Raw genomic sequence first — 11,876 nt, 5'->3', positions numbered from 1 at the left:
AAAAGTCATGACCAGCTAATAAATCATTTCTATGAACTGTTGTTGTGTCTGTTGTTTTATGGTATGATTTGCTTGTTGTAGATGGTTGATGTTAAACTGGATTTTGGAAAAATGCTTAAATCATCCAGCTTTATTCATGGGAAACATCCAGTCAGGGGCCTGACAAAAAGTGTAGGCAGAATTCTCGAGAGGTCTCGGTATACATTTTTGGTCATATGGTGTCTTTAAGGTGCATTTGTGGGTACATATTTAGTATATATCTATTTTTTGTCTTCTTTATTTATACAATAAAATAAACAAATCAGGAAATCCACAATTATTAAACAGTGATGTATTGTTATTTATTAAAATGTTTTCAATATAACAAATTATAGCTATCAATATTTATTAATATCTCAGTTAAGAAGTTTAGAAAGCATAGCATTTAGTTTTGCATGCCAATTAACATATCTGAACAAATAATGGTTTAGTATATGATACAGAAACACATATAATAGTTTGGTTTGGATTTAAGATATTTCTTAATTTTACAATATGTAAACAAGAAAATAATATTCAGTCACCTGTTAACGTTGTAAACGTAAATTATGTTTAATGATATTTATACTAAGCCTAACCTTATAAATAAATGCTTAGACAAGTAGTCACAATAGCAGCATCTTAATTCAATGCTCAACATACAATGGCCTGTTAAGACAGCGCCACTTGTAATACACATTAAATGACGACGGCATCGATTAACTTAACCAAAAATACTTGCGGGATCAATTTCATAGATATACAATTAAAACAGTATTGTTATTTATAGATATAAAAAATCTTATTAGTAAGTTTTGGGCCCACCTGGTAGCTCAATGAAACTAAGACTTGCACTATAACCAGTACATCTGATTATATTGTGTTGTTAACCTTTTTAATAGCCCACCTGAGCACAAAGCGGTCATGGTAAGCTTTATGATCACGTTTTGTCCGTCTTCCATTGTCTGTTGTCCGTCTTCAACATGGACCTTGTGACCATTCTAAAGGCCACATTTAGTGACCAATCTTCAAGAAACTTGATCAGAACATTTGTCTCAATGATTTTTCGGCCATATTCGAGACTGGATTATGTGGGGTCAAACAACAAGAGCAAAATTAGGTCAAATTCAAGGCATGTTCATGAGTTTAAGGACACCAATTGTTGAAGATTTGACCCAAATTTAAGCAAGGCCTTCATATACTTAGAATTTACTTTCTTATCAATGTTTCATGAATTCTGAGTCATTAATGTGTCATCTAGAGTGGTAATAAGACTTAAGGACCACCAAGTTCTTTGAGGCACATGACTAGAATTGAGCTCAGCATAGAAAAAGTACAAACAATTTGGACCAAGTTTCATCAAAATTGAGTCATAACCTTTTTTTTTATCAAGATTGGTAACGATGTTGTTTTTTAGTACAAGATAAGTATTGATGCAAAGCATCAAAGGGCGTCGGTGTAAAAGGCACTCAATGAAGTTACATGGAACGATTTTTTTTCTACTGTAAATATTAATATATTGGCCGATTATTTTAAACAGAATAGAAAAAGATAACCATTATCTATGATTTTGTGTTATAACTCCTAAATAACCATTATCTATGATGTTGTGTTATAACCCCAACAATAACCATTATCTATGATTTTGTGTTTTAACCCCCCCCCCCAAATATTTCATAGTTCATTTTATTTACGTTGGTTTCCTTTTTTTTCCTTTTTTTACTGGCATCCGTGTGCAGTTTACATTAATGGAACAGAACTGTGTAGGTTTTAAAAAGTCTGCTTCATCTTGTAAGCGTAATTTAATATTTTCTCAACTTCAAGGGGAGATGATTCTGAACTTATTCTTACATTGCTCATTAACAATAGGGGTTGAGTACTCATTGAAATGAAAACACTGTAAAAGTTTTAATGTGTTAACGAACCCCCCTCCACCCTCTCACACATATATTTAATGGGCATAATAAAAACTTAAAATGGTTACAATAAAACAGCATATTTATTTAAACTAAAATGTCTGCATCAAAACAAAAAAATAACATAGAACACAAATAAAATAATTTGATTCTTCTGGGGCTCGAAACTTGGGCCTCTTACATGTGAAGCGAGCGTGTAACCACTATACTACAGCTTGAAAAATCACCTTCTAACTAAGATATTAATAAGTGACTGTAGTGTAACGGATATCAATAAAGCAATTAACCGTGTAATCGCTGTCGTCTTGTAAAATTGAAGAAAATACGCGTTAACCAAAACTCGAACAGCAAAAGTCCGCCCTATTGTTAGAAAAACAACAAAATAAATATATTTTGATTGTTGGCAATAAATGTTGTAGTAAATCTGATAGGCACAAATGCAGTACTTATTTACACTAATCTACACAAAAAATCACCACTATGCAAGATATTCTGACAACAAAAATATATACATTGATCCGTATAATAACTTCTCCCATAAGCGAAAAAAACGTATTACATACGAGTTGCCGCACCTCAGTGCGACGCCAATAAATTTGATGAAGTAGCAATAACTCACAAAAAATCGACCGGGCAATATGTGCAGGTCTTCCATCTTTGAAAACACTGTTTTATCAAAAAGGGGTCCTACGATTAGAAGTGGAAACAAAACATTCATTAAAATGTCGTAGTTGTAATGAAAGAGTAATAACTTCATGAAGACGGTCATGTCATTTTTTTGTTTTTAATTGTTGATATATTATTTATTCTATAACTTATAGTTTGAGATATCAACTTTTTTAGTCTTTAAAAAGTGGTCGAAATCGACAACTATTTCCTATATGTCTTGTAGTGTAGTAGAATGCACCAAAAATATAGGATTTCAAACAATATTATATGATTTTGTTATAATAAGAGAACAAATAAGTCTTGAACGGACTCAAATGGACGGATTGCATGGAATCAACACGGCCTGCCCAATCGACTTTGAATAGAGATGGAACAGTCACCTGATATTGTGGAGAGGTGTGTAAAAGCCAACGCGGTCTGCGCATCCTCTAAGGGAAGTCCAATTGCCAAAGTGTGAGGTCACAAACGACAGCGCTTAGCTGGTGTGGCTAGTGAGACGCAGGAGTACCCCAGTCTGGAATCAACCCACAGTACTGGGGAACTCTCCGTCAATGAGACAGCACATGCTGTCTTCCGGGAACCAGTAGTGGAAGACGATCCCCTCCTTGAGCTACTTCAGACACAAGGAACCCAAGATGCAGACCAGGCGACTGTTCCGGATAGACTTATGCAAGATGCTACCACTAGAATCAGGAAAGAAAGGATCATGTGGCCCAAGGCGTCCGAAAAATCATGGAAACAACTTGACGAGGATCTCGAAATCATCCTCGAAACATCCTTACAAGGATCAGTGGTTCGAAAACTCACCACCCTCACCACCCTTATCTACTCGGTAGGGAGAGAGAGGTTTGAACTTGAAGAGGGTGTTGCACGAAAAGAACCTCCAAAACCTAACAGACGGCGAATCTGAGACACGAACTCAGACAGCTGACCTCAAGATACCGAACCAGTTCACGCACGGAAAGGACTAGACTAACGCAACTCCGGCAAATACTACGGCCAGATCTGATGTCACTACGGAAAGCCGAAAACACAAGAAGGAAAGCCAGGGAAAGGGCAAAGAAGAGAGCAGCATTCACAGCCAACCCATATAAGTTTGCAAGATCCTTACTCGACAAAGAACAGTCAGGGAAGTTAGAAGCACCACTTGAAGAGGTTGAAAGATATCTCCATTCTACACACTCTGACCCCAATCGAGAGGAACTGCTAGGGGACTGTGAACGAATATACCCAGCTAAGGAACCAGAGAAGCCGTTAGATGTCTCGGAACCAACACTGGGGGAAGTAAAGGATACCAGGAAAGCAAGAAGCGCTTCAGCGCCCGGACCCAACGCCATCCCGTATAAAGTATACAAGATGTGCCCATTACTTCTAAAGCGGTTGTGGAGGCTTCTTAGGGTTGTATGGAGGAAGGGGGAAATTCCAGACGCATGGAAGAAAGCAGAGGGAGTATTTACACCAAAAGAGAAGAACTCCAAGACAGTCAACCAGTTCCGAACGATTTCGTTGCTCAACGTCAAGGGAAAAAATATATTTTTTGCTATTCTTGCAAGGCGTCTGACATCTTTCTTGACTGGAAACAAGTACATTGACACTTCAGTTCAGAAAGGGGGAGTTCCTGGTTTCTCCGGCTGTGTGGAGCACACCAGCGCAATCACACAGCTCATCCGTGAGGCGAAAGAAGGCAGGAAGGACCTTACCATTGTCTGGCCTGACTTAGCCAACGCGTATGGATCAATTCAACACCAGCTGATCTACACAGCCCTCCAGCACTACCATGTAGATGGCCACGTACAGAAGATCATCACCAGCTACATGGATGGCATCCGGCTACGGTTGTAAGTGACCAGCTAACTAGATGGCAGAATCGTGACAGGATGCACTGTTTCCGTGGTTCTTTTCATTATGGGGATGAACCTTCTGATAAACGCGGCTCAATGCGAGACGAGAGGTCCAAAGACGGAATCAGGAATCTATCTCCCATCTAGCAGAGGTTTTATGGACGACCTCACATTGTCGACTACAACGCCTATCCAAGCTAGGTGGATTCTGACGGCCCTGACAGACGTCGCTTCATGGGGAAGAATGAAGTTAAAGGCAGTCAAATCCAGAGCCCTCGTCATTAAGAAGGGACAGACAACAGAAAGATTCAAGCTCCACGTACAGAATGAGGAGATCCCGCTCATAGTGAAAAGCCCAATAAAGTACCTTGGGAAATGGTTTGACGCAAGTCTACGAGATCGAGACAGTGCCAAGAAACTCAAGCACAGGTAGAAGATGGCCTTAAGAAGATTGATCGCTGTGGACTACCAAGGAAGTTCAAAGCCTGGTTGCACCAGCAGGCATTGCTCCCAAGACTTCTCTGGCCACTGATACTGTACGAGGTTGCTATTACGACAGTCGAAGCCCTCGAGAGGACTACCAGAAGGCACCTCAGAAAGTGGCTCGGAGAACCGCCAAGTTTCACAAGGATTGGACTAACAAGCTGCAGCTCCCACTTTCTTCACTGGTAGATGAGTTCAAAATCGCAAAGACACGACTTGTGCTGACTCTGAGGGATTCTCCGGATGAGTGTATTCGGGGAGCAGGGATTGAAACACGTACTAGCAAAAAGTGGTCAGCGACAGAATCTGTGAGCCAGGCAGAGAGCAACCTCAAGCACATTGACATTGTAGGAGTGACTACCGTTGGACGTCAGGGGATCGGCGCAACCAAGACCGTATTGTGGAGCAGATCAGATCAGCAGGAGAGACGAGCAATGATACAGTCAGAGGTCAAAAGAAAGGAGGAGAGTGCAAGACAGGCTAGGGCAGTTGAGATGGGAGCGCAGGGAACATGGACCACGTGGAACACAACAGACAGGAAGTTGACCTGGGGAGAAATCTGGAAATACGAGCCACTGAGATTTTCGTTCCTCCTCAGGTCTGTCTATGACCTTCTACCATCTCCAGCCAACCTATGCCGATGGGGACTCACAACGGATCCCAAATGCAGTTTGTGCGACAGAATCGGCACACTAGAACATGTGCTGTCATCATGCTCTACAGCTCTGACACAGGGGAGGTACCGATGGAGGCACGACTAAGTACTCAGAGAGCTGGCTGACTGGCTGGAACGAGAGCGCAAGAAGGAACGACGGAACCACCCTTCTCATAAGCTCATATTAGTCCTTCAGCCAAGTACCCAAAATTGAGGTGGGGTGTACCAGTAAGGGGAGCAAAACTACACCTATATATCTTGGAAGATGCATGCTAGTAGCATGTGAAAATGGTTGATAACAGTCTGGTAGTGGCAGCTTTTGGTATTTTTTTCTCCTTTGAAGATGGGGCCTCAATCAGCTTAATTTTCATAAATTGTCTGGGAGAAATTGAACCGAAGTAGGGTCAATACAAAAATTGATACAAAACGTATTTTAACTGATCCTGGTAGGGTAGAAGGTCCTTAAAAACATATTAAAAGTTTACCACAATCGGACCTCCGGAAAGTTTTTTTTAAAGATGGCCGCAAAGATGGCCGCCAAAACCTATTATTGACCATAACTATGTAACTATCAAATCAAATTTGATGAATTTGGTGTTTATACTCAGGTTTCAAGGGGCAAAGAACACATAATGATCATCAAAAATTGTTTAAGTTTAATTAAGTTCACACAAATTCAACTTGGCATCGAACATGGCCGCCAAGATGGCCGCCAAAACCTATTTATGATCATAATTATGTAACTATCAACTTAAATTTGATGAATTAGTGTATAAACCCAGGTTTCAGGGGGCAAAGAACACATTAATATCATCAGACAAAGTGTAAGTAAATTATGTTACACAGAAATTTAACATGGCGTCCTAAATGGCCGCCAAGATGGCCGCAAAGATGGTCGCCAAAAAAATCAAAATGATCATATGTTACTATCCACTCAAATTTGACGATTTTGGTGTCTATACATAGGAATCAGGGGGAAAGAACACATTAAGAGCATCAGACATTGTTTAAGTTGATTATATTACACACAAATCCAACACAGCGTCCAAAATGGCCGCCAAGATAGCCGCCAAAACTAATTTATGATTATAAACTATAACTATGTAACCATCCACTCAAATGTTGATGGATTTGGTGTATATACACAGGTTTCAGAGAGCAAACAACACATTAATATCACATTTATATCATCAGACAAAATGTAAGCTAATTATGTTGCACAGAAATCCAACACGGCGGCCAAAATGGCCATCAACACAATACGAAGGTCCATAACTTGTTACTCAAACGTTATGGTTGTTATGTAAAATGCCATAGTTTAGGAGACAAGAAACACTTTAATCGAAATGAGGTTATCGCTAAGGAGTTTAATAATCATAAAATCCAATTTACGACATTTGGAAGAGAAAATGAATCAGCACATGACTTAATGATAGGATCAGGTTTTACAAACTTCTGTAGACTTGATTGTTTACCGTTGCTGAAAATCATTGAAGATTTATTACAGCCTGAACAAGCACGAGTTCTTTCAAAAGGTTAATGTTATACACTTTGCGTTCCTTTGACTATTTATTTACATAAAAGCGGAAGTAGATGGTCTTATTGTCCCTTTCGGAGTAATGCAGGATCAAGGTGAGCAAATCTGTATCCTCGCCCACCAACGTTGTGGTGCTACGACGGGATCGTTATATTGTTTTTAACAATTTGAACGTCTGCATCCCCTGAAGACAGAACAACATAGCATCCCATTTTAGTCAGAGTTGTGCTGATCAGAGCAATCATGCCGGCCTTGTTTCTGTCACGAGACAAAAAGTCTTCCTTTTTTACATTCACGTTTCCGGTGCGCTTTGTCTTTGTTATAATCACCGTCTTCGTAGCCATCGAACCCCGCTGTCGCTTGTCTGTAATGCCTTTCACTGAATCTACATAAGACTCGGCGTTTGCGTTATATGAGTCGCCCTTCTCCATGGTCAACGATGCAGCAAAGTGCCACCATCTTGCATCTGTTTCATAAATACAGTTCATCACAGCCTCACATGATGTGTTTACAGAATATTCTCAAATTGCCTGAGCGATCTGAGGCTTAACTGCTGTGCAAAGTATGTTCTTGGCTTCAAAGAAGGCAGCAGAATGGGAGCTCAGTTCATAAGACAATACGACTGCAAGGGAGGGATCTCCATAGTTTGACACCACCAGAAAACGCTGGAACAGAAGAGCAGGATCAAAAGCACTGTTAGAAGCGATCTTAACAGCCAAGCTATTCCAAAGAGATTTGGCTCTGTATTTACTCGTGAATTTATAAGCAAAGACTGACTTTCCTATGAGATCTCTTATGATCATTTTCCCAACCGCCTCAATTGCATGAACATTCACATGTAACCCAGCCACTATCCCATTGACCATGTTTCTGAGAGTAGGGTCAGCTGTGTTTGGTGATCAGGTTGTAATCTGTGTCTGCATTTTCTCTAGATAAAAAAAATCCCCTTCAATGCACGCTTAAGTTGAGTCTTTATGTTGTGGACGTGTAGTATAGATCAGGTCTGTGTAATCCTGCATCGCACTGTTGTGCTCGGATGTTGCGGATAGGGTCCAAGGGGATTGCATTTCCTCAGTAATTCCACTGCCGCGAGTTAGACTACATGTGCTCTTTCATCAATGTTTGCTCAATAACATGATCAAGTCCTAGCCCAGCCCAGCACTGATGGCCCCTACAAACAACGTGAAAACCAATACCGAACTTTCGATAAACGTCCGGGTGCGTTTCCTCTAGGTTGCTTATTTGCTGCAGATATATGAAGAAATACGCAGATTGCAGGTAATGTATCCAGCAGCAGCAAAGATGGATAGCAAATTGGGCACTGCCTAATGCATCGACCAACACCCAGTACGATATGCTTTAATCAACACCCTTGAATTGTTAATCATAAGCTAATTATTCAGCCATACTATGCTTGTCTTTGAGGTCTGGGCAATTTCATGTTTCTACTTTTCTGTAGCCCTCTCGAGCTTGATCAAAATCGCATAACATATCACCTTTAGCGTCGTTTTGCCCCTGAAAAGGGAAGAGTACCAATCCTTGGCATGATCAAGCAGCATCTCAATGTCTGGATCTTCCTTGGTCATTTCGGCTAAAAGTTGACTGTGTATGCACTTTTCAACAAGAAGATGGCGCCGTAAAGCCCTCTGGACAGCTTTTTGTGTCACAATGTGCACAATTGCATTTCTCATTAGATAGCCTCAAGTATGTTTATGAGAGCGGTTTCTTCCATGAGGGATCCTTTGCCCCCCCCCCCCTCCCCCCGCAAGTTCATACGTTTATGAAACATCCCAAATTCTGATTAAACTACTTTGTGGCGCATCAATGATGATTTCGGCAGCTTTCCAATACAAGGGTTGGTCAAACGTTACAAAGGCGTGAAAGCTGTGGCAAGGTTGCAAACTAGTACTTATGTTTACAGAATGCACGCTTTGTCCCCATTGTACATATTAATCATAGGCAAGAGTTTGACTTACAACAGCCCAGGGAACTGGCTTTGCTGTTGCAAGATACGCATCATTCCCTGCCAATTCAGTGTTGCCTGAAAAATATCGATCCTCGTGTCAAAATCCAGAAATTGCGGCAGGTCCAAACTATGGCGTTTCACATAACAAGCATCACGTCAAAAGTAATGGACTTGCGGTCCTTCGTATTGTGTCATTGGAAGCCAGGTGCGATTTCTGTGTAACATAATAAACTTAAATTATGTCTGACAATCGATATGTGTTCTTGACCCATCGAAACCTCGGTATAGACAACAAAATCATCTAATCTGAGTGAATAGTTACATAGTTATGATCATTAATAGGTTTTGGTGGCCAAAATGTTGGATTTGTGTGTAATATAGTAAACTTAAACAATGTCTGATAATCTTAATGTGTTCTTTGCCCCTTGAAACCTATGTATATCGACCAAAAAAAAATCAAATTTGTGTGGATATTTACATAGCTATGATCATTGATAGGTTTTTGCGGCCATCTTGGCGGCCATTTTAGACGCCATGTTGGATTTGTGTGTACTATTGTTAACTTAAACAATGTCTGATTATCTGTATGTGTTCTTTGCCCCTTGAAACGAAGGTATAGACACCAAATCCATTAAAGTTGAATTTGGATTTGAACGTTATATAATAAACTTATACAATGTATGATGATCTAAATGTTTTCTTTGCCCCTTGAAACCCATATAAAGCCATAAAAATAATCAAATTTGAGTGGATATTTACATAGTTATGATCATTTATAGGTTTTGGCGGCCATATTGGCGGCCATTTTCGATGCCATGTTGGATTTGTGAGTACTATTGTACAATTAAACAATGACTGATGATCTTTATGTGTTCTTTGCCTCTTGAAACTTAGGAATAGACACTAAATTCATCAAATTTGTTTGTATAGTTACATAGTTATGACCATTAATAGGTATTGGCGGCCATCTTTGCGGTTATCTTGAAAAAAGCTTTCCGGAGGTCCGATTGTGGTAAACTTTTGATATGTTTTAAAGAAGCTTCTACCCTACCAGGTTCAGTTAAAATACCTTTTGTAGCAATTTTTTGGTTGTTGAAGGTGTTTTTTCATATATTGACCCCACTATTTATGAGGCTCGCTAGAGTTTAGGAACTTTTCTTGCAATCTCATTAATATTCATAGATATGCAAATGTACTAATTTGCATATTTAACAGCAGATCATACTAGGTAATAATCATAAACTTCATTTTAACACCAAACTTTTTTTTCTAGAACAAATTTTGAAGAAATATTTGAGAATTATACTAGCTAAACTATCTATTTAATCAAAGCCTGACGGTTGCCATAGAAACAGCTCAATAATAACTTAAAGCTGCCCAACTGAGATTGTTATGACACATTTTGTTTCTTTATATTGAGTATACAATCAAGTAAGATAGGTGTTGTTTTGCCCCCCTGAGTGGTACACCCCAACCCATCTGGCTGATAGACTATATCTGTCGTGAAGACTCGTGAGACCAGTAAAACGCAAACGACACACAGGTCGTCAATCCTAGATGGCACAACAAGCTGGAACATGGAGGTGGATTTGGGGAAGAGACTTATATTCCCGGACGCGGTCCAGACGACCCTACGACCAGATGTCGTACTGTGGTAAAAGTCAGGGAAGAAGCATATCGTCATCGAGCTGACAGTACCATGGGAGACAAAGTGTGAAGAGGCTTACGAAAGGAAGAAAGCAAAGTACTCAGAGCTCTTAGATCTCTGTAGGCAACGAGGCTGGCGTACTTGGCTTTTCCCGGTAGAAATCTGCGCAAGAGGTTTCTGTTCCCAGTCAGTGTGCAGACTGATGACAGCACTTGGGGCTACTGGCAGAGACAAAAGGGGGGGGCTATCCAGAGACTGAGCCAAGCAGCTGAGAGGGTGTCAAGTTGGCTGTGGCTTAAACGAGAGGAGAAGAGCTGGAAACATCAACCGACACACAGTGATTGATCACCACTGTGGGCCCACCGCCACCAGAGTGTTCATGGAATAAAGGGTCGAAACGGACTATGACGATGGAATCCATGCTGATGATGTTGGTTGAGAGCATTCCATTATCAACCCATGATAATGCTATGTATTGTTTACACCAATAACAACAGGTATACTATAGACAACGACAAAAATGCTTTATAATAGCTTAAACCGAATATTAAAAAAAAAAACTACTAAATAAAACAAGATAACAAGATAAATACAAGTAAAAAAGATATTCAGCGTAAATGCTGACTTTGAAATAAAGTTTTAATAATAACGTTTCTAAATATTTAAATTGAAAACAAAAGTTAATTGTTTTTATTTTACAATGTTACATATTCACCTCATGAGTTTATTTCTTCACCATCGAAATAATAGCATATGTTAATATGTTAATATTTGATGAACATGCAGTTTTTTTCTTCACCATTGAAAGTTATCGTATATTAATATTTGAATAACATGCATTATTTCTTCGACACATTCAAATCACACTTTCATAGCCGCGTCAGATGAAAATGGGTCCTATGGCGCTCCAGCCAGCGTAGCTCAAGCAATTGCGCAGTATACTCAGAGGCGATGCTGCCCGCTATAAAATTACTTAAGGGTTTATGGTCTCATTATGTTTTTACTGACCAGACTGAAAGATGCGCAGGCTGAGTGAGCTATTAGCTATGATTGGCGCATATGGCATAAGACCCATTTTAGCATGACGCAGATCTATAACAATCTTATTGCGTATTGTAAATGGCACCTTTTAGTACATTGCTT

At 39.8% G+C, this 11,876-nt stretch overlaps 2 protein-coding genes across 2 annotated transcripts; both read left to right on the top strand.

The window, feature by feature from the left end:
* Positions 1–3,611: 3,611 nt before the first annotated feature.
* On the top strand, positions 3,612–4,445 carry LOC127869580 (uncharacterized). The gene has a single exon (XM_052412234.1). The coding sequence runs from the start codon at positions 3,612–3,614 to the stop codon at positions 4,443–4,445; it is 834 nt and encodes a 277-aa protein (XP_052268194.1).
* Positions 4,446–4,688: 243 nt separating this feature from the next.
* LOC127869579 (uncharacterized) lies at positions 4,689–11,078 on the top strand. Its single transcript, XM_052412233.1, has 3 exons — positions 4,689–4,873; positions 4,929–5,666; positions 10,892–11,078. Exons 1-3 carry the CDS (start codon positions 4,689–4,691, stop codon positions 11,076–11,078), a joined length of 1,110 nt encoding a protein of 369 aa, XP_052268193.1.
* Positions 11,079–11,876: the final 798 nt, after the last annotated feature.

Source organism: Dreissena polymorpha, chromosome 2, assembly GCF_020536995.1.
Source record: "Dreissena polymorpha isolate Duluth1 chromosome 2, UMN_Dpol_1.0, whole genome shotgun sequence".
NCBI classification, from domain to species: Eukaryota; Metazoa; Mollusca; class Bivalvia; order Myida; family Dreissenidae; genus Dreissena; species Dreissena polymorpha.
Note: the sequence above shows the minus strand (reverse complement) of the source record. Positions and strands in the feature narration are given on the sequence as shown.

Coding starts and splice junctions, on each gene's coding strand:
- LOC127869580 (XM_052412234.1), top strand. CDS start 3,612: ATGTCACTACGGAAAGCCGAAAACACAAGAAGGAAAGCCAGGGAAAGG.
- LOC127869579 (XM_052412233.1), top strand. CDS start 4,689: ATGAAGTTAAAGGCAGTCAAATCCAGAGCCCTCGTCATTAAGAAGGGA. Junction 4,874..4,928: donor GCCAAGAAACTCAAGCACAG/GTAGAAGATGGC, acceptor GGAAGTTCAAAG/CCTGGTTGCACCAGCAGGCA. Junction 5,667..10,891: donor ACAGCTCTGACACAGGGGAG/GTACCGATGGAG, acceptor TTTTCCCGGTAG/AAATCTGCGCAAGAGGTTTC.